The sequence below is a fragment of the Schistosoma mansoni genome, chromosome 2 (genome assembly GCF_000237925.1).
Source record: "Schistosoma mansoni strain Puerto Rico chromosome 2, complete genome".
NCBI lineage: Eukaryota > Metazoa > Platyhelminthes > Trematoda > Strigeidida > Schistosomatidae > Schistosoma > Schistosoma mansoni.
The window spans coordinates 26,037,883-26,061,978 of record NC_031496.1 but is presented as its reverse complement, the minus strand read 5'-3'; the positions used below and the strand labels follow the sequence as shown (position 1 = coordinate 26,061,978).

The 24,096-nt window shown below is 32.9% G+C and overlaps 1 protein-coding gene across 1 annotated transcript; it reads right to left on the bottom strand.

The window, feature by feature from the left end:
* Positions 1-705: 705 nt before the first annotated feature.
* On the bottom strand, positions 706-24,096 carry Smp_124700 (hypothetical protein; the record flags this gene model as incomplete). The annotated part of the gene is made up of 14 exons (XM_018796215.1): positions 706-1,819; positions 5,174-5,310; positions 7,252-7,506; positions 8,925-9,170; positions 10,562-11,028; positions 13,961-14,054; positions 16,883-17,199; positions 19,020-19,164; positions 21,130-21,252; positions 23,184-23,300; positions 23,335-23,464; positions 23,501-23,638; positions 23,673-23,819; positions 23,852-24,096. 14 exons carry the CDS (start codon positions 24,094-24,096, stop codon positions 808-810), a joined length of 3,573 nt encoding a protein of 1,190 aa, XP_018650450.1. The 3' UTR covers positions 706-807.

The window sequence follows — 24,096 nt, the reverse complement described above, 5'->3', positions numbered from 1 at the left end:
ACGAATTACGTCAAACAGAATTCAACTTCTAGATCCGATGTAATTTAGCTTACTACTTATTATATATTCACTTGTTGATGAAATTCAAAATAATAACCAGATTTTATCTATTTGAACACATAAATATTGGTACAAAGGGGCACCAGATACATATGCGCCACACAAAAAATTGTCATTTCATTTAATTTTGTGAGAGCTATGATACTCCCCGGGTGCCCAGACCGAAGCAGGTGGCTTTCTTAGGGGGCCCGACACCGAGTCTTTGGCCTAAAGGTCTGATCCTTAAGGTAGTGGAGCATCGTAAGTAGATGCAGTCCCATGGTAGCCGGTGATCAACGATTGATTCATACGCCATTTGTTCCCTCAGGGTACTGAAGCCCATGGGCACAAATGGTTTGGAATCAGGGTTTTCCGACTTCCCGAGGTGGATCTTCCATATTCACCGACCCGGTTAAAGAGCCGAACATTTGCTTTTCGTCCTCCCAATTTCGTGAACAGTACTCCTGCCACGAGAAGGCAGTGAGTAGGACTTCCCTGGCAGAGGCTGTATACGCGTGGCCGTATGAGAGCATTTCGAGAGGGCGAGCCCTCCTTACTCTCGGCCATACCAGGGCATTTGCGGGCTTTGGTTGACATTCAATGATAGGTATATAAACAAAACAACTTTGTTTTATCATATATTTTTATTTTAGAAGTACCAAGACATATTTTTCAAGAGAATATATTTACACAATCAGAAGTATTATTTTTTTTAAAAAAAAGAAACAACTTTTGTCTAAGCATACCATTAGTTCGAATGTTTCTTTCTCATTGTGAAGATTTTAAATGACTAGTTATTCTCCTTGAACGATTTTTCGGTGGAGATTTCCAACCGTCTAATGATCGTGATACAATTTTAGACTTGGAAAAATTTGATTTTTGATGAAAACTATGAGATGATGCATCTGTTGCTGATATTGATGAACTGGGTTGATGAGATCCAATTGTTTGAAGATTTTCATTCGTCTCTTGACTATCCGAACGCTGAGGATGATGGTGTTGATCTGAAGGATTCAATGCATGCGTAGATAGAGCACCAGGAGGAAGTGATTCCACTCGAACAAGTACGCTTTCATCAGATGCTCCAGCATTTGCACTTAAATCCCAATACGATCCGAGATCATCAATTAAAATAGGATGTGCATGTATACAAAATATCCGGTCATTTTGACGAACGCCTGCTGCTGTCGTCATGACATTTTCAACAGATGATGAGAATGGTATATTATTCAATTCTGACTGAGGAAATCTTATACAAAATTCACAATGAAAATAATCTCCTTTTAATTGTGCAGTCTTTTTTGTTGAAAATATACAATTTAATTTAGTGAATTGATTTGTCTTAATTGTTTCTGGAGAAATTTCATTCACATTGATAATTATTTGTACGGCTGTAATACGACGTAATAATGTTTGTTTTGTTAATCGACTGCGTTGTTGTACAACACCCATTACTTGAACCATGTGACAGATATCATTACTAATAGTTAATACATCATCTGGATTACTACCAGCTTTCGGTAATAATACAAGTCTTACCGTAGTAGTTTGTAAACGTTGAAAAAAGAATCTTGGCCAATGTGTAGCTAATTGAACAACTTTGAATATAATAATTGGTAACCATTCACGTACAGATGGTGTATTATTAGTAGTATTTGGAAAATATTCTTTTATTAATGTCCTTAGTACAGGTACAATTTTACCATATGGATCTGATTCATATGTATGAAATGAATTTGAACCATGTCTTGAAGAGAAATATTCTTCAATACAAGAAAATCTGAAATGAATCGGGAAGAAAACAGCCGAACATTAGAGACGCCACAAGACAGAAGTATATGTAATTCCAACTATGTATGCATATTTGGTATTTATGTAAAAAAGAAAAAGTCTTAGTATTTTGTGAGGACAACATGAGTTAACTAGTTGAAGGTAATCGAAAGGAAGTCCTGGACTTAGGCTTTTCTCAAAGTTAGGACTCATCATAACAAGGTGAACCTGAAATTTTGTGAGCTGATGCTTCTCAAGAAATTTGAACCCAGGTCACTAATTATCGCATTCATAGCAGTTATTATTAAGTTATTCAGGGCTCAACTGATCTTTTATCAGAATTAAACAAAAATGACATTAGTTACTACTCAGTGACCAATCAATATAAAGAAAAATATTTTACACATACAAAAACTGTAGTTTTAATGTTTTAGTCATTCACCTGATAAGTTTAAAGCATACTGACAACTATGCTATGCGCAGTAGGTCTAGATACATGATTTTCAACCGCAGCTATTATATGAAAATTACTATTTCTGCCTAAATGAGGGCAAACAAATATAGACCGAATAATATTGTAGTCATGAATAAAGGTTAAATAGTTGAACTAATGAAAATACTATTGTGATGAACGCTACTTATGGCTGTCGACATAAATTGTATGTAACACCAATCAGAAGTGGAGTGCCTGGCAGTAAAAGGTTGAGATGGAATTGAAAAGAACAGAAATGCAATTAGAATAATTGTAATAACAACAGGAATGAGGGAACAATGAAGTTTGAAAGAGACAATTGATGGAAGATGTGCAAATGAAAAATTTAATGTATGGTTTTCGTATTTTACATTCTGTAATTTTGTACTAACTAAAAAATTGGTTTAACCTACTTAAGTGTTCATTTACTACACTGTGAGACCTTCAACTGAATACTCGATACTATCTTTTATTGAGTAAGCATTCAAAATGATTACTGTTGGTACGATTTAGAAGTGATGCTGTCAGTGTTTTAGTGACAGTTGGTAAGAAATGTTCTGAAGTCCAGTCATACATTATGTTTTGCAATTATACAATATTAACAATCCGAATTAGTGATAGTCTGTTTGAATTAAGCGTTTCCATGAATGTTGATCACATTGGTTGTTCTTATGGAGGAATTCTTCCATCTGTCACCAAGTGAGAGAAATTGAAAAATAGCAACCACTGAACCCCGGACTTAATCATTCAAAATGTATTACGTTTTCTACAAGATTTAAATATCCTCCATTCAGTTCCATGTAGGTTGTAGATGTGAACTGCTGCTAAGAAGTATCAAACTACGATGATGATCTCTTGCTAAAGTGAATTCATGAGGAAACTTACTAACTCATAAGATAAATAGTTTCCACTATGAACTGGGATAAAGTTATTAGTTCATTAAATTAATATCTAATGAGAATCAACTTTTCATGAATTTATTTAGACAAATTGTGTGCATCGACAAATAATTGAAAAAACAACATTGACGACGACAACAACAACTCACTTTAACGAATAACTAGATCCATCAATTAAACTAAGAAGTTCATTAAAGAATTCAACCAACTGTGTTATTCTATCATTTAATAAAAACATTAATCATAACAGTGCTTTAAGGAAATAAGCTAAAAAGAAACTATGAACGAGCAAAAAAATTGGGCATTTCACCATGTTCGGATCTACAAATTCTAGACATTTAACCACTGAAAAAAATATAGAGTACTAGACAGATATCTTGTTTAAGTTTGTGATTTCATAGTAGTGCGAACCAAACTGTCGAAGAAAAAAAAAGAAATCAAGTCTTCAAGAAAGCGTATTACACAAAACTGTGCCAAGTGCAAAATTCATATTTTCAACTTCAGTCAACTTTTTGTGATATATAGCAAGATGATCATGCAGCGTAATCAATAATATCTAATTTCACCACTGACATTAATCAGTTATAAGCAATGTAGGACCCCCGGCACATGTGCTCACTATTCAAGTCACCATACTATATCAGCATGGAGATTCAATTGTCAAGACAAATATTTGGGTAGAAGGATTAAAAAAGGTGTCAGTAGTGGTATAAAACATTAAAGATAGATGATATGATTTGTGAAGAATGAATTAGTAGAATAAAAAATATGGCATAATTTTAAAACTCAAGCAAGATCTAAGGGAAAATAAACACTGAATGGATTTGCATTACAGCAACTGATTTTCAATCATACCATCCCTCTTTAAACCATCAATATAGTTGAATTCTACTAGTTATGAATTTTGATTACAACTTTGGGAATTTATGACAAAGTAGATTATCATCAGTGAACAATTCAATCTGTGAGAATAGTTGGTTTAATAGTCAACGAGATAATGGTGAAGGAAGATTTCATATTAGTCAGAGTGTTCATCTAGAAGTGAGAAATTGATTTCCAAGATAAATCATGGTATACATTAACGAAAAAATAATAATTGCATCATAAATAAAGAGAAATAATGTAATTCATTAAACAAATACAGATTTATGTGTTTTGATATACATGTTTTTGGTGTGAGGGCTAGTGACACTAATCGCCTAATCTAAACCAAAAATAAATTAAAAGAGAGTTTGAAACTTGTAAGGATGGCTCGTTGGCAAACTATAGCAAGCTTCAAGAAGCCCACAAAGAGCCGAAGATATTCCATCCAATTCCCTTTGGACGAATAAGAAGGACCCACTATGTGCCTATTGGCTGTCCGAAATGATGATTTACTTCCAGCCAAAAACTATAAATACTTGAGATTTTTGTACCATACTTGACACTGTTTGGGGAATAAAACTCCTACTTACTAGTCTTCTGTCTTCTCTCTTGCGACGTTGCGGGTTAGATCGATTAAGTAGTCTAGTAGTACGCGGCATAGCAAGAATCAAGGCTCTAGATATAACAAAACTTCAATCTAATGTTTGAAATTTGGATGATTTAAAAACTTAACCTATTACTGTACTTGACAAAAGTTAGTAGCAAAACAAAAGATTATGTAATAGACACAGATTACTCATCAGCATTAGTAAACTCATAGTACTAGAACGCGGATACATGAAAATGAAATAGCTAGACCAATTAATTATATATTCAGTGATACCGCTAATTCCAATATAATTTGTACCTATTATGAGTTGTTTTCAAACGACAGTACTATACTCAATAGACTACTTACTACAAACGCTTACTAGAATATACGGATATTAACACAGTTGAAATCATGAGTTGATATAAGATAGTCGGACAAGTGCCAAATAAGATGAACTTCGCTATGTGAATTCTGATATTCATCATTGGTAAATATCTAATCAAAGTTTAAGAAATATGTGATCTACAGATATGTTACAGGGAAAATGATTGATAATTATGTAAAGGATACGCTTCTAGATGTCTATGTGTTTCAAGATCAGCATCCAAACATTGTGCACGAAGATTGGAAATTTCTTGTGATAAATTATTCCACGATTCAACACAACTTGAAATCTGTACAAGTGAAAAGAAAAAACACAAGAAGAAACCATATTAAAATATAAAGTAAACCAGGTTTGGAAGCAAGGATGGAAGGTGACTAGCAGTGGAATCCAGGACGCGCGTTTCGTCTTATTTGGAACTCGTCAGCTGGATGTACCTGCATCTCAGAGTTGATGCTCACTTTGGGACTCAAACCCAGTACCTTTCGCTTGAAACGCCATCGCGTTATCGACTCGGCCACTGAGTCCTGATAGCCACTTGCTTGTGCAATGGGGTGAAGTCTAAATTCATTTAGTATTGTTTGTTTGAATCTTCGAGTCCCAGAGTGAACACTAACTCTGAGATGCAGGTACATCCAGCTGACGAGTCCCGAATTGGACGAAACGCGCGTCATGGATTCCAATGCTAGCCACTATCCATCTTTGCTTACAATGCTTGTGAATCAAGGCTATATCAAGGCAATACGCACAGTATGCACATATGCCAGTTAGACACTGACCAGTTGCAGTCCTAACACATCGATGGGAAGATTCAAACAAACAATACCAAATAAACTAGGTTTGCTAAGATTATTTAACATTTTTGTTTTAAACACGAACTAATATCAGTTAATTATAAGTTTTAAAATTTACTAAAGACGCTAACTTATCAAATGAATTTTCCATCTTTTTGTAAGGACATTTATTGGGACCTAATACATAAATACTTCTGAAGATAATTCATAAATATCTAACTCCTCTTTCTGTTATAAGTCAGTTATAGTTCTTTTAACTTTATAGAAAGAGGTCTGGTGTTACTCTCATGTCTAGACTATTGATAGATAATAAATGAAGATCATTTGAAGTGTTTTATTTCTTGATCATTGTAATGACTACAACTGATTCTTCGGCGAATTTTTCTAAAGAGGATGTAAGACTTTATGTAGAAACTATTGTTTGATTTATAGCCAATGGAAGCGTAGGGATAGATTACAAACAGATAACGGGATAAACCTGAATTATAAAAAAAATTATACAATCGGTTTGAAGACATAACTGGAACTAGTAACTATTTCAAATGAACGTTTTCTCTTATTAGACAGAATAGTAAATTCACATCTATAGAGTTCTGAGAAACGACTATCAAATTTCAAAATATCTAAAAGGTGAGTTGTGCAGATTCATCAAATGTCACTGTTTAGTTGACTATTTGTGAAACTCATCATGAGAGTAAAAGAAGATAAATGACTACATAGGCGGAAGCATACAGAATGAATTTGAATTCCTTGACCAATTATTAATGGCCTCTGATTATTTGATAGATATGTACAGGTGTTATTTATTCACTAAAGAAACGAATTTCACGCGTTCATGAAACCTATTTATCTTGCATTTGATTGAGACTTTATTAGTATATCATTTTTATATTTACTTATTAGTGGGACATTGAATCATTAGACTAACCAATAAGTCATAGTTTATTGCTTTTACTATTCAGAAGTATCTCAGTATGAATAGAATCTTCAGAGTGTCAATAAATTACTTATTAGTTAACTAATTACTAATAATTTTTTAGTCAAAAAGCGATTTTATTTGGAGTCACATTATACCATGAGGGCACTGAACAGTTGCTACATCTTGGGATTCTTTGGGAATAGCCATCCACGAACACACTAGGAATCAAACCCAGAACCATCAGGTTTCACGGCGAACACTTAAGTATTAGAGTAACTGGGTCGGAGTCCAACGGTGCAATTGGGAATTCAATCACTTTGAGATATAGTGTGAAGATCATCTCATGTCACTAGTAGCAACTACTTACGCCGCTGACATGTCTAAACTGTACTACTCACCACACCATTTTTGAAAAATAATATTTAATGCCATAATATTTGTGCACAAAAAGAAACACAACTGAACTAACAAGCCAGTTATATCAACCTAACATTGTACAAATGAATGATAAACAACCTACCCAGACTAAATTTGATGATGTATTCATATTTATACTATTACTATCATTATTATTATTAGTCGAAACACATTGAGCAGTTTGGAATTGAGATGAATCAGTTCGACATGATTGATTCATAAAGATTGAACCACACCATCGTTTAATTCTTAATGCATGATATGCGGTAGAACAGAGATTTGATAAATTAATTAGCAATAAACTTCTTATTTGAATATACTTTGCTTGAAACCAACGTCCATCACTGCCTCCAACACACTGAAAATGTTAAGAAATAGGCAAAAAAACATAATAATTATGGAATAAGCACCCAACGTAAAACCTTGCATAGATATGGGTTGGCACAAGCTGCCATACCATGTTGGCACGGTGGGGTGAAATTAACAAGATATGTAACAAAAAAGATCGAAATAATGTGGCAGCAATGATGATAATTGTTATTATGAATTGATATAAATTGAAGAAATCAACCAAAGAAAACTGGAAGCATTGGATGAATACTTCATTTAGAAGTTTAAAATATATGAACAAAATATGCTGGGACGAGATAAGTTGAGAAGTTATTTTTTAATTCAGTGTGATATTTATTGAGTGCAACATTCGTATTAATTCATTAATGATATTCGTTTAGTATAACATGTAGTAATCATGGTAAAAGTATGCTTTAAAGATGGGCCAATCAAAATCGAGAAAGCGACTTTTAGGTTTTTGCGCTAAATTCAAATATCCCGTATAACAATCTGTACAAATATCTCTATACACTGTTGACAACGTTTATAATGATGGAGAGTAATTATTTTTTGCAACCATATAGTAAAATCAATCACTGGGTAGTGATGTGCAATATCAAGTGCGTCAGGTACTCATTAGGACAGATCGACCATTTCCGACCACCATCTCAAAATTGATAGTGTTAAACATAGATTATACATAGCAGACAAATCGACATTACCCGTAAATCCTAATCCATGATGAAAACCCTAACCCTAAATCCGTAACCCCAACTAGGAACAATATAGGAGGACTTTTAAAAAATTGTTTAGGTGCTTTTAAGGATTCGAGAATATGGACAAAACATATTCACTAAGACGAGTCTATACATCGCTGTTTTTTAAAATTTACAGACAGAGTGGCTTGAAAAAGGCATTAATAGACTTAATAATTGTATTAAATCCCTTCACGCTTTGCAATATTGTTGTCTTCTTTTCCATAAACTATACATTTATAAAAGTTGGTTTCTGATTTGCTAGAAACTAGATGGAAATTTGTCGAGAATTCTTATAATCTCGTTCCCATATTGTACTTTCGCCGTATTGGTCTGTGATAATTCTTCCCCCACGTTATCTGTGGGTAATTTTCCCGCTTCCTAAGGGCTTTCAAAAACAAATATCATTATCTCACTTTTATTGGTTGTTTGGATCTTCTCATTAATGTTTAGCACTGAAATTGTGCAGTATGTTGACAGTACATCCACTTGACGAGTCTTAAATACAACGAAACGCACGTCCTGGATTCCATTGCTAGTTAACATCTATTTCTGTGATTAATCATTATTATCTTTTAACAATTACTGTTAAATTCGCAATAACTAGTTAGTCGATCAAATGATACGCATGTAAAGGGTCATTTTCATTTGAAAAGAGAGCACTTCACAGTAAAAAAAACACAATTCATACCATGATGGTAGTTTGTAATTTACAAGCTTCCTCTGATGCAGTTCTTAAACCTAGAATTAATTTCGCAACCCAGGGCTTTTTTGTTAATACTGTGGGTTGTGTTGGTTGATCAACAGGTGAATTAGATGTTGATATTGTTTGTTGTACATCTATTTCCAAGTTTCTAGTTAAATTGATTAGTTTACATTCCATTTGACTGAATTCTGATAGAGCAGTTAACCAAAAGTATGATTTTTCTGTTATAGCCTATAGGAAAAAATTGAAGAGGAATAAAAACTGTAAATTTCACAAAATTAAAAACAGGAAAAGATTTAGTCAGCAATTGACTTATTTACAAGTTTATACAAGTATGAAGCTATGAAACTCATCCATTTTATAGTCGAGTTTGTTTACTATCATGTATTGATATAAATTCAGAAGTACTGGATAGCCAAGTAATCCTGGTTCCGAAATACTCAGCAATGAGCAACCAAAAGGCAGACGAATATTGAAACAAATAGCCTTCATATTTTGTAGAGAGCACGTTACATTTCGATCACAGAAATCAAAATCAAATAATTAATACTACCAATTTTTAATCAATCTGTGGTATTAGGCAAAGGCATTCAATGTTATCGACGGGTATTGTTTCATTCATGTGACAGTAGAACTATGTCAATCATGAATTCTTTAAGATTAATGTTATTACATAATCGGTTGATGTTTGAGAGTTCCACTCAGCAGTTGAGGACTACGTTTTTGAATATGTAAATGACGGAAATCGGCGATAAAGAATAGAATCATAAGTTATGAGATTAAAGAATATTCGGGTTTTCAGTTTTGGATTGATTTTTAGATGGCGTTATCTTAAGTGGTAATTACTCAAACCATTTATTAATTTATTCAAACATACAAACATTGGTACAAGAAGGCACCAAATATATATGTACCACACAAATCATTCAATTTGCATGATGGTTGTGACAATGTATAATTGTCCCATTCACAATCATACCCCTTTATGCCGAAATTTCAGTTCGTTCTGTTTTCTTGCTACTTTAACTCTTTCAACTCTGTTTGATTATTATACGCGTGGACAAAGATCAAAAACTTTATTCACATTATAATTAGTAATGGATTATAGGTAATAGTGAAAGAGAGGATGATAATTTCGTCCCATTTGTGATTCGTCAGCTGGATCCTAGTGGTGATGTTTATAGTGATACTCCAGAGCAATATTTTTCGCCTTAAGCACCTAACGCGCCAAACATTGAACATATAGAAATTAGCTTGTGGAACGGGTGTGAATTTTATTTTATATGTAATGGTTTGTATTCTTCCCTAACATCAACACAACGGGAAAATATAAACCCATCAAAGTGAAGTTTATTCATCTGATTTTGGTTTATTTTTATACAAAATTAAAAAAAATAAAATTTCCTTTGCATCCAACACTGTTTTACACCAATCATGGATTGTTTATAGCAAACGAGTTGTCGGTTTGACTTCAGAATCGGATGAAAGTAAAATGAGATAACAATAGAAAATTTAGTTACACTTAAGCATGTATTATCACCAAAGGAAGCTTCAAAGCTATCCGTAACAATATTAATAATGATAATAATAACAATAATGATGTAAATAATGAATTGACTTACCAAAGAGGATAATTTTTCGTAAAGTTTACCAGCAAATTCATGCTGACCATATCGATTACCTTGTCTTGCTAACTGATAAACAATCCATGGTGACAAACGATAACCTGATGACCCAATACTAGTATTACTACTACTGATCTTTTCACCTAAACATTTTGCTACAGAATGCATTAATATTGTTTGTTCTCTCTGTGTTAGGGGTGAACCACCAGTTAATTGGAATACTAAACCAACAGTGGCAAGTACAGAAGTTACACAATCTTGTGTAGAAGTGAATGATGATGGTGATAAACCATTCTCATGAATAGAATTGGTCAATTTTGACAAAACATTTGAATAATTAAGTTGAACAGATTTCATATCATTATCAACTGTTGTTATTGAAGGATTAAGAAATAGGAATTGTGACAATTTAGCATGCATTGTACACAAGAATTGACATAATAAACCAGTAGAAATTGCTCCATCTAGAATTGAAGTATAAAATTTATATTTAAAATGGGATTATATAATTTACTATAAATTATGAAAGTTTTATACTTCCCAGTTATTGATATGAAGGTTTGAATTTTGATCAGTTTTTTACCTTTACAGTATATACTACTGGGATTGAATTGACTAGTTCGATTAGACAAATTTACGTAAACTTTAAGACATATAGTTTGTTTGATAATTGTTATATCTAGAGCTTTGATTCTTGCTATGCCACGTACTACTAGACTACTTGAACGATCGAATTCGCAACGTCACAAGAGAGAAAACAGAAGACAAGTAAGTAGGAATTTTATTCCCCAAACAGTGTCAAAATATTGTACAAAAGTCTCATGTATTTATAGCTTTTTGGCTGAAAGTAAATCATGATTTCGGACAGCCAATAGGCACATAGAGGATCATTCATATCCATCCAATAGGGAGGCTACACGTCGACATTCTAGAGTGTTCCCCTAGTGGCGATTGGATGGAATATCTTCGGCTGTTTCTAGGCTTCTTAAGGCTTCCTATAGTTCGCCAACGAGCCATCCTTACAATAATAGATGATAATAATACTCTTGATTGATTAAAACCAAAATTTCAATGATTGGGATCATGAGTTAATTGAAGGTAAATCACCTGGAAGCACTGGACGGCCGTTTCGTTCTATTGTGGGACTCCTCAGCAGTGCGCATCTACGATCCCGTCTCGTGAGAATCAAACCAAGGACCTATCAGTCTCGCGCGAGAGCACTTAACCTCCATGGTAGTCTAGCTTCGATTGGCTCATGATCTGAACTATTGAAATTACTATAATATCCACAAAACCCCTTCTGATAAGATCAAAATGATTAGAAAACGAGGTTGCAACTAATAACATAACTGGTTGATAAAGTGAGTATCAATTAAAACTCAATTAACATTAAACAGTAGAGTTCAAAATCGAGTATCTAAACTTGAACTCACTATATTTTATTGAGTTTTTAATTTGATATAAAGTATCAATTAATAAATACTGTCTGAATTTATTTTATTGAATAAATTAGAATTGTATCAGTGAGGATAAATAGAGATGAAATTAAAAGATCAAATATTTAATATGTAAAATAACTAGATATCCATACTGATTCTAGATTATTTTGTAGAATTGAAAGTCATATTAACCAATAACATATATATATATATATATAATTAACAAAAGGATAAGTTATTTCATACAATTATGAACTCAGATATAGTTATCTATGTGATATATTTATTTATTATATATTTGAACACATAAATATTGGTACAAGAAAGCACCAGATACATACGAGCCGCACAAATCTCATTTGATTCGTGTGAAGGCTGTGATACTGCTCAGGTGTCCAAACTGGAGCAGGTGGTTTTCTTAGGGAGCCACACTCGGAGCCTTCGACCTAAAGGTCTGATCCACAAGGCAGTGGAGTATCATGAGGAGATGCAGTCCCATGGTAGCCGGTAACCAACGATCGATTCATACGCCATTTGTTCCCTCAGGATCCTGGAGTCCATGTGCACCATTGGTTTGGAATCAGGGTTTTCCAACTCCCCTAGGTGAAATTACCGTGTCCGGTTAAAGTGCTGGACATTGAGTAGGACTTCTCTGACAGAGGCTATATACGCGTGGCCATATGAGAGCATTTCGAGAGGGAGAGCGGACTCTCTCCACTCTCGGCCGTGCCAAAGCAACGGATGATCCAGTTTCAACATGATTCATATAACAAAATTTTTTATCAAAATAACACCTTGCATTGTTTTGGATTCATTCTGGAATGTAATAAAAGGAGTATCTACAGAAAAGAATTTACCTTTCTCTGACAAAAAACCAATATGACCGAGTTGATTAGAATGGACATAAGAAACAATTTCAATAAACAACTAATGAACTAACCATATATACGATATATCTAGATATACTAGATGTATGTAGGGGCGTTGGAAATTCTGATTCCAAACCAATAGTATACATGGGCTTCAGGATCCTGAGGGAAAAAATGGCACATAAACCTATTGCTGGTCATTTGTTATCATGGAACTGAATCTCCTAACGTTGCTCCACTACCTTATGGATTAGACCTCTAGGTCGAGGGCTCGAGAGTGATCTCCTAAGAAAACCACTTGCCTTAGTTTGGGCTCCCGGGTAATATTTCGGCCCTCACACAAATCGGATGACGAAGTGTGAAGCATATACATTCGGTGTCGCCTTGTACCAATGTTTATGTGTTAAAACAAAAAAAACAGTTGTTATCCTATGAATATCTTATATCATAAGAATATTAGACAATAACTATTTTGTAACCATAAAAAATTACTATTCATTAAATATACACAATTAATCAACCTATAATTACAATGGAACAATGATTGACGGGGGAAGGCAACATAGTTCCGTAACATTATTCGAATTCTGTGGCAGTATGAATCAGAATCTTGGAGTAAAAGTATTTCTAACTAATCGAGGAACACTTTAAAATATTAACGTCTCATTTTACAACTTCCTAACAAGATAAAAAAGTTTAAACAACTTGATACCAATGAAATTTGATTATCACGGACGATAAAAACCAACTGTCATTTTCGGGATCTAAAACATACAATAGTCATACATTTAACTTCGTGGGCTTTACACAAGAGAATTTCTATAGTCGGTGTTTATTAATCCATAAACTTTGATAATTGATTTTGAACGTCTCATCATTAAGTCTGTTATGAATAAATGAATATAATTACCACATGACTTTATTTCTTATAAGTTGAAGTAAACAGTTCGATAAAGCTTTGTTCCAACATTTCAAGATCATTTAAAAGCTTAGTGAGAATGTAATTAGTACTACTCAAAGAATTTATGAAATGAACATTAGAGTGTATAGAAGAAAAATGTCTATATATATACTGATGAATAACTTACCAAGTTTTATACCTTCAAGAAAGTTCATCTTATGTAATTGTGATGCATAAGATGGAAAGGTACTGAAGAATTCAACAAGTAGGTTATAAATACACTAAAAAAAGATAGGAAATAAATACACATTACAGTAGACTAAACGACTGACTAAAAGTAATTTTGTTGACGACAGCAAATGAACAAGTGCAAGCAATTTGGATAGTCTAATTCTTAACAGATATACAAAAAAGGCAGAGATGTGTAAAAAACATGATTGAAGACCATAAAATTAGTTAAATATTTATTAAAGTTGGATAATGACTAGCAATGGGATTCGTCAACTAAATGTACTTGTATCGCACTATTGGTGTTCACATTGGGACTTGAACACAATGATGAAATACATGTTTTGGACTCCCTTGATACCTACTATTTAACTTTAATAGAATGACTTGTGAGTGAATGGCAATATTAAGACAATCCGGTGAAGACGTAAATACACCATAGAGGCTAATAAGTTGCAACCATTAAAACCATAAATAGGGAGATGCAAGTTTCATTAAATATCTACTTATATTGAAATAAACCGATTGTCTAAAATAATGAAATGTTAAGATCCGTTAACAAGAATAATATATATATGACGTATTGCATACATCACAAGACATTTTAGTGAAAAATTGATAACATGAGATTTGCCATACATTTGTATAAGCTAAAATCATAACATATCACCTCAGCACATTGAGTAAATGAATCGAAGATTTGAAAAAGCAAATAAATTGAGGTGATAATAATATTGGCAGACAAACGAACACATTGTGATGATTGTACAAGAGATACAATCTGAGAAATAATGTATCTCCGGGATTTTATTATGATGATAATTAAAGTAACTCAAAGAGTTATCCAAGACAAATCTGGTCTATTCATCCATGGAATACAGTGTCCGTTAAATTTGAATAATAACACTTGATATCAAATAAAGTTAGTCAGAAGACTTCTAGCATTAATACAATTACAATCTTGATAACTGAGAGCATATCGATGCTTAGATTTAAATATTCTGATCAATTCATTCTCAATCCGTCAGAACTAGTAAACGAATAGATAAGATACTAAGAGTTTCTCAAGTAGATTCTATGTAAATTTTGGTGTCTACACTAATGTACCATGAATTGCTCCAGTTCTTTAGAACGTATCATTTTGTTCCTATCTCATCTCTTGTTCGGATTCGCGAAGTCCATAGACCAAGGAATATTAGACAAGAGCATAATAATTGATTTCTCGGAATATATAATTATTATATTTTTAAGTGACAGAGTTACACTTACATTAATGGGACTAGCAACCAACAATCAAAATCACGTACAAAGAAAAAAGGATAATCGGTTTAATAGGACCGAACGTACTCGTTAAATTTTAAAAAATGAAGCAAGTAAATTTGCAAAATACAATAATAGTTACTTATAAGTAATACAGATAAATTGCGTAAATTTCGTGATTCCGAAGTAACTCAGGGTGAGACTATAATATACGGATGACGATTGAAAGACGTCAAAATGACCTTGAGAAAATTCGCCTACCCACTAGAGTCTGAAGAAGGTTATGAAATAGTTTGAGGAGTTAGAATCGGGATTTCGAGTAAGAAGTTAGGATTAGGGTTTTCATCATCTCGAACTAACATCAATGATAATGCTATTTAGCCATATGGATGAATGAATTTCCAAGACTTGTTATCTTCACTTTGATTGGTTCATCCAGAAATCATAGTCTCACGCCTATTAAATACACAATGCAATATTATTCTCTGCAACCACGTTATTTGAGGGTACATATAAACATTTTTTTCATAATCCTCATTAATATTTCATCTTAACTCGTAACAACATGCCTTATAGACTAGGGTTAAGTATAGAAAATAATAACTTTAAATAAATCGCTTCAACTTCCTGATCAACAATAAATTTGAAAAAAGTAAAAATAACAAGATCGACAGAATAAAATAAATTCATTTGAAGCATGTTGTATTGGTCAAATAAAGCGAACTCTTTTCAGACGTATATCTGAACATTATTCAATGGGGTTATTGAAAGGTGAATTAGAAACTATTTCATGATTCTATTGTTGAACGTCTGGTGAATTCTAGCCATCTATTCCCACTAGAATTTTAATTCAAAATTACCACTAAGTTCAAACACACCGGCTCCAAAAGAAACTAGATAAGAAACATGTGAATATCTTAGGTATTGTCAATATACCAATTCACACCTGGTTTCTCTGGTTAGAAGCAACATGCATAGTCTTTTATGCTACCACAGTCTCAACCCTCCTCCAATTTTATAAGTTGGTTTGACATGTGTTTATCGCTTTTTAATATTCTTTATATTCATCAAGTGGATAATTATTTTGTATACCCCTTATTTAGATGTTGTTTTCATTTTAACTACCTACCATTACCTTTCAATTACTACGTAACTTATATTCGATAATTGAAAATACTTTTGATTACATAATATGGTTGAGAAAAGAAATTTTCTTCACCGGACTGTCTTTATTTTGCTTAATGTAATGCATTCTATTTCAGTAGGATTGTGCGAAATGAAAAAAAACAACAAATTATTAAAGATAAGGTTTATACTATGAAAGCTTTACTGAATAAAGCATTTTGGTGTAGCTGTAATTAATGAGTGGACTAGTAACACTTATGACTAACTGCTTAAGTCGAAGCTGCAAGAGTAGTATAAGGACCTACAACCACATTTGTTGAAAGTTGATTACATTTAACTAATAGGCAACTGGCTTTAGCAATCATTGATATGGTGTCAACGATTGATATATTCGAGTAAAAACCTGGACCTACAACTAAGTGGAACCAGTAAACCTCAAGATAGTATGTGTATATATACCATAAACTCTAACAGAACTGAGTTAATTCCAATTTACCTTTAAATCGTCGACTGGAATTTGACTATCGTACAGATACCATAGTGGTTTTTGTTTGCTTATATCTCCTCCTTCTTCGTTATTAGGAGTACTAAAATGATGTAAAAGCAGTTGAATTAATTGTCCCGGTTTAAACTGAAATTCAATATTATCATCATCTATACAAATTTCACCAATTTTGTCATCAGTGTATTTTAATTGATCACTTTCACCTTTTAATATAGTCAGTTTACAAGCTAATTGAATTGCATGAACCAGAAGATAAGCTGATGATGCATCTTTTAGTGCACTTTTGATACAATCAACGGGAGTATAATCTGAAATTAAGAGGTTGATATCAAAAATAATTTCATATACAAAACATATATATAAATATATGTAACATTATAATGAGCATCGATAGCTTATTTCATATATCCTGAAACCCTTGGTAAATTAAAATAAACCGTGAAGTACAATATTTCCAGAATAACATGAATTCATTATATGTTAAGTGAGATTACTAAATATTTAGTGTATACTGGACACAAAGTGGATGACTCAAAAGCAATCAAAATAATTAATAGGCAACGTACACCATTTTGCAGGGGCGATTGTCACCAAGCATTTCCGACCTGAATTCCGCATGCAGAAAGAAAGTGTGGTACATTAATCAGTACCATAGTAAGATAACTCATTCGTCTTTTTATTATTACTTACAAATTTACTCTCTTCCCCCTATTTATGATTTAATCTTCAGCATATAAATACCAACCAATCCTAACTATTATGTTAAATATGCTGTTTCCTCATGTTTCGCTTCGAACTAAACTTCATTGATTATGGAATGTAATAACACTGTTTGTAGCTGATGAGAAGCCTTGAAATACGATGAATTCATTACATTCTGCGAATACTGTTCTCACTTTATTTAAATCTATAGCTTAGATGGATTCTTCGAGTGATCTCATGCTCTTGAACCAAACAGATCAACTGCACAACTTTCATCGTTGTTTTGAATAATAACACCAGGGTTTATATAAAATAGAAATGATCTTTTCTAAACGATCTTTAGAGTGTGAGATTCAGGTAAATTTGTAATGAATCAACATAGTGACGGATGTTAAATCTACCACAGTATTCAGAAAACATCAGTCAGTTACATAGTAAGAAACTGATCTAAAAAACGAACAACAGAAACGAGGTCAATCACAATCCTAAGTAACATAGAGAACCTGATACATATGCGAATCAGTGCAAATCAACACATCATAATCAGTACAGCGAGATGAAATTACCAAGACAAAAATATCAGAGAGGCAAAAGTAGTAACAAAGTCAGTGCTAGAAGAAAATATCAGTCACAAAAAGAACGAATTTGTTGAAAAGAACGAATTTGTTGAACAGATGATATGAAGTAATTTTAGAATTCAAAATCTGAGAAACGACAAACAGTGAATGTAATATATATATATAATTACGTTCCTGTTCAACCATGTTCTAATTTGGGGACTTGTCGAGTGAAGTAATGTCCAAGAATATACTAAGCAATAAGAGTAACTGGGTCATAATACGAGCAATTATAACATGTAATAATAATAACAATGATAATAATAGTAATAATAATAATGAGAACAATTGAACACAGATAATATGGTTTGGAAATACAGAATAAAAAGGTATGATGAAACTTAAGCTCTTTAACTTAGGAATAATCTGAGAAGAAAAGTCATACTTTAAATATATTGTATATTGTTGAATATTTCGATCCTTCTAAAACATATAACTCTATACAAACCTAAGAAAATCTTAACAACTTACTTAATTCAACCTTTATGTAATTGTGGTCGAGACGGGAAGATATAGTATGCTCGCTGAAGATTGTTACAATTTTATTTTTTTATTTTAAAATGAGAAATATATCTGAATTAATTACAAAAAAAAACTAACATCACACTACTTATTGATAGTAAGTAGAATAGCTAGCTATAATAATAATAAAACTTAGTTTGAGTTGATTTGAGAAAAACCCAGTGATTGTTATTCAAATTAAACATCGAAAAAAAAGATCGAGTTCACCTAAATCATTTTGATTTACATAAAAAATACATCAAAGAAACAATATAACACACAAATATAGCAGAAAAACGGAATCTTACATGAGACTGAATTAGATTCTTTTCCAGACGGTAATGTGAGGAATTCAACAGAATGAAATGATGTAGTAAGGCAATAAAAGATTTGTAAGATTAACGATTTATCCATTTTGCTGCAGTTTTCGCCATGATAAAGGGAACTCAATTCCTGAAAGAAGAATTAGACAGTATTAACATCAAAATTGTAAAGAAAATTATTCAGAAGACAGATAGTTTCAAGCTAGCACTATGTGGAATGATGATCATTGACGTATTGTATGTGAGTCGACTAAGTTTTGCGAAAGGAAAACTACTAAATTTAGACGCAAACACTGAACTGAAGCAAATTTGTCGACTACGTGCAAAGTCGGATGTAGGCCTTTCTGAGAAGGAGACTACAATGATAGGAGAATCAGTTGCTCCCTGGTTTTTTAATAGTTCTTCGACCAATCTCAATCATAACAAGATTTGTCTTTTAACTAATCAGTCGTAAATGATTCAGAAATCTGAACTTCATAAAAGTACTTGTTAACTTAAAGATAAAAGCCCCAATACCTATAAGCTTTCCAACATGGGGACATTAAATTGTGATCCAGTTATTTCATTTCAAGGAGTCTTGAATCCAATCACACAGCTCATAGTGTAGTGAACGAGAACACAAGTGGGGACAATCGAATGTATTTGAACACAAAATTACAGAACACCTTAGTAAAATCTGAGAACCATCCAGTAAATACTCAGTTTGCAAAATGTCAATCAATTTTCTCAAACTTTACTGTTCCTTCATTTTCACAGCAATCACTCTCTCCTCTTCGGTCTCTTTAACCTTCTGCTGCCAGGTATTTCACTTTCGATTGATGATCCATACTACTTGTATCTGTCGACATCAGTAGCACACACCACAATAGTATCCATCAAAACAAAAGTGTCCATAAAGTTAACATGGGACAACAGTGTTACGTAACTGTATACTATATCTATCAAGTAATTATAACCTAAAACAAGGATAATCAACAAGCATTTCGTGCGGATTCTTTGTGGTTAATTATTTTTAGAAGTGAATTTAATGTTTGATCAATTTATGTTACAGTGATTAAATCCTTAACGTGTTTTAAGCCATAATGTCACTGAAAGAAGACTAAATAAAGTTGATCAGTGGGATGTGAAACAAAATTAGCATATTCTTAAGAATTTACACTTAATCGAGGTAATTTTTTAAGAAACAGAAATCACACATAGATTGGTACTCATTATGAATGACAATTAAATGGAAGGTAACCATGTAGTCGTAGAAATTGTCAAACATAGCCCAATTAGATGAAGTACACGAAATGAGAAGGATAACACAAATAGTACTGGAGTAATTAAAAATCAAGGGGTAAACCTGAAGAGAACGAACGAAATTCGATTAAAAACATGCTATAGATTCTATAGAACACAGAGAATGAATGTATCTTCCTCGCTATCATTGGTTTTGAAACATGTCTTACTACTTTGCTAGTTATAAAGATGACAACAGCAATTTACATTGCATTCAAAAGCAAAAATTGATTTTGATATAGTTTGGTGAAATAAGAGTTTTGATTTCAATTAAAAAGTATAACATTCTATCATTTCATGTAGTAAACGGACTGATGATCGATAGAATAATTCTGAAAGACACTGAAGCCTACGTATTTGATCAGTCTCTATAGAAAGAAAAGACGAATAAATGTCAAAGATGTGCTAAGGTATAACACGAGAAAACGATTACGCTTTACCGTGAAATCGATATTATTTATTTATTTAAACACATAAATATTGGTACAAAAAAGCACTAGATAAATATGCGCCTCACAAATCTCATTCGATTTGTGTGAGGGCTGTGATACTGCCCAGGTGCCCAGACTGAAATCGATAGTAACACCAATAAGCTTACTTGCCAGAAAATTTAAAATTCTAAAAAGTATATTTAGGAACTTGGCCAGCAACTTCCTCTGTGCTTAAGAAAGTTTAAAAAATGCAGAGTTAAACACTTCATTAGGCATCGTACTCGGTTGGTATTTTTTACTTGATATTGAAGATTTCTGCAGATGTTAGCAATTATAAGTTAATCATATTTAAAAAATTTGCAGTAAGTTACATCAGGACTCACAAGGATATGGGATTTCTCAAAGTGATGTGACACATTTTCAGCTAAAGTTAAGAGATTCCAAAGGACACTTTGACGAAGTTGAGGTCTTTGGTCAAAGGATAATCGTTTGATAAGAAGGTTAATCTATAGATTTAAAAAATATTTGAAGATCAATTCAAGGGCTAGTACTTTAATATTCTAGATAAATCTGACAAAAATGATATAAAAAAACTAACCTTAAGAGGTTTTAAATAAAAATCGAAATAGCCCTTCTCAATGATGAGACAATTTTAGAGGATTGTATATCAGGATAATGACCTTAGTATATTATACTTCCATGGGTCCTCGAACAAAAACAGCAAGACTTTAAAATGTGGCGAGGAGTTAAACAATTCTTTACAATGCTTCCAAAAAAGGAAATTATCAATAACCTGTTGATTGATTTACTGGGGTATAAGCAACTATCGATGTAAATACTAGCCAGTTAGGAATTCAAGTGGATTATTCAGTGGTTAAGGGTCAATCTTCAAACTGCTGGGTTGTACATAATTTAAATCATCATCAATACGAGATTCATTGAAAACTTGTCTATACGGTTAGATCATCAACTAGGAGATACCTTTTCGTGTTACAGACACGACTAACATAAAATCCTTTTCCTCAGTCAAAACGACTAAGTTTAAAACCGTTTGCTACATTTTAATGTTACATAAATATAATATAACCAGTTAAATGATTTTTTCCTACTTCGCTGTTCTCAAATTACTTTTTGAACGATGTAGACTTGTCAATTAAATTTAAGGGGCTTTCAGAGTGAAACAACATATGGAAATGAGATTGTTATACTTTTGAAAATCTATTTAGTTAACTTTACTCATATTTCAATTTCAAGTTCCTCGACGAAAGTCACTAACTTTGTTAAGTCTAGATGAAGTCAACAACAGTAAAACTTTAAGATGACAATGAATTGTGATATTAACTTTGTCGATGCATACCAAGGAGAACTGTTAATCAGTGGGTTGAGTGCAAAGCTCATTTTGATTGGTACGGAAAAAGTGAGTCATTGGTTTTCTAGAATATATAGCCTACAGAAAATATGTTTAATGCTCCACTAGATACAAAAACTGCATGGGATTTCTATTGTACAATATCTGTTATGCAACAAATAACTCATGGATCTAAAAATTCATAGATTAGATTGCCCAGAGTTACCATGCGATAGCGTCTTAAACATCACAGTTAAACTATCGTTTATTGCTTTATTTATTACATGGGCATATAACAGTACATTATATGTACATTGATATTAAACTGCTACTTATGTCTTTTAGACTAACGTCAATATTCGTAATTACTGTTTACAAATAGTTTTAGATGCACAGCCTATTGAGATAAACCAATACATATTTTTATTTCGACAAGCGCGAACTAATGAAGCATTCAATTAACTAGAAATTAAGACCACGTTACCACCCTTTATCATTTGAAACTCGCTTAGTCTTCCGTAAAAAATGTTGTTTCGTATTCATAGAGTAGAGTGGAAGAGACTACTGACAGATCACTTTTGGAAAGTGCTAACTAGATCCTCCTAAGTAGATAAAACACAGATGACTAATGATATCGAATTAATAAGTGAATATTTTAGCTAACTTTTGTTGTTCTTAAACTAGTAGAATCAAATGTGATTTTGAAATTAGTGATATCAATGAAATTTTACAAGTTAACACAGCTTTAAGGGGGCTAGGGGGAAAGCTACTCTCTAAACAACGCAAACACAGCTAAATATGCTATTTTCGTTTGGTGAAATTCAATATTTCGTTCTGATGAGCGAGGAAATAGCAATGAAGACTGCGATTTCGATAGACTAAAAACGTGGGATTACACGTCGACAAGCGTTTTACAGACTGAAGGTGATGGATGTCTCTTGATAATGTCCCACATCTCAGACTTGGTAAGCAATGAACGAGATCAGTGATAAAAGTGATTAGTAAAACGGAAAAAAACATTTCATGGTAAAGAACATTTATTTCGATATTCTGAGACGGTTTAAATATTATAGGCCATAAAAAACTGACCTGAACATGGACATGCAAAGGAGCACGGGTTTCTAAAACTGTAAGAGTATCTAAAATCCCAGTAACGAAATCTGTGGTATTGTAAGTTTCAAGCATTGCTGTCAAACAGTGACGTATCTGAGGTAGCGATTAACTGTAAATCCGAACAAACCTCTTCTGCGACAACGGAATTATGATGCATATGTTTCCCTAGACACAGTAGTTTAAGCTTGGTACCCATATCTACCGACAAGTTATTTAGTATTTTACATAATATGGGACAAAGACTTGCAGCAAAGACACTAAAATAAAGGTTACAATGACATAGTGGAAGGTACCTGGATATAGGTGCAACTGTATGACAGGCCCAAACAGCAGCATCTGATTCAACTTCATAATGAGACTCTATCTGTTTCAATATAGCATGATGAACCCCAAGATGATCGCGAGTTATCTCATTTAAAATCCCAAAGAGACTATACATCTCACATAAGGTTAGTGCCAACTTACCGTAAAGTAAGAGCTCGAACAGTGGGGTCATTACTTTCCGTAAAAGGTAGTAATTTACGGATGATATCCTCACAGACTGTAAGCTTTTTGAAGTGAGTTCTACACTCGGTACATGCACGCAAAATGCAGAGACGAAGGTAATTGTTTCTGAAAGTAAGTGTATTTAGAAATTCGCCTACCCATCGCAGAATATCTGAGTGATTTTTAACAGTATAGAGTTTATGACAACAGGGAAAGGATATTTTTCAAGAACGGAAGGAAACTGTGCAATTGTTTTGCATTGAATCCCAAGATTTGTCGACTGAAAACCTAGGAGTACATGTAATACCCATACGTAATAAAAACCTTTGTTTAGCTCCATTATTAAAACATTGGCATCTTTCCCCAAGTCGCTTTCACTCGGACCTTGCGTATTGAAGGTCAT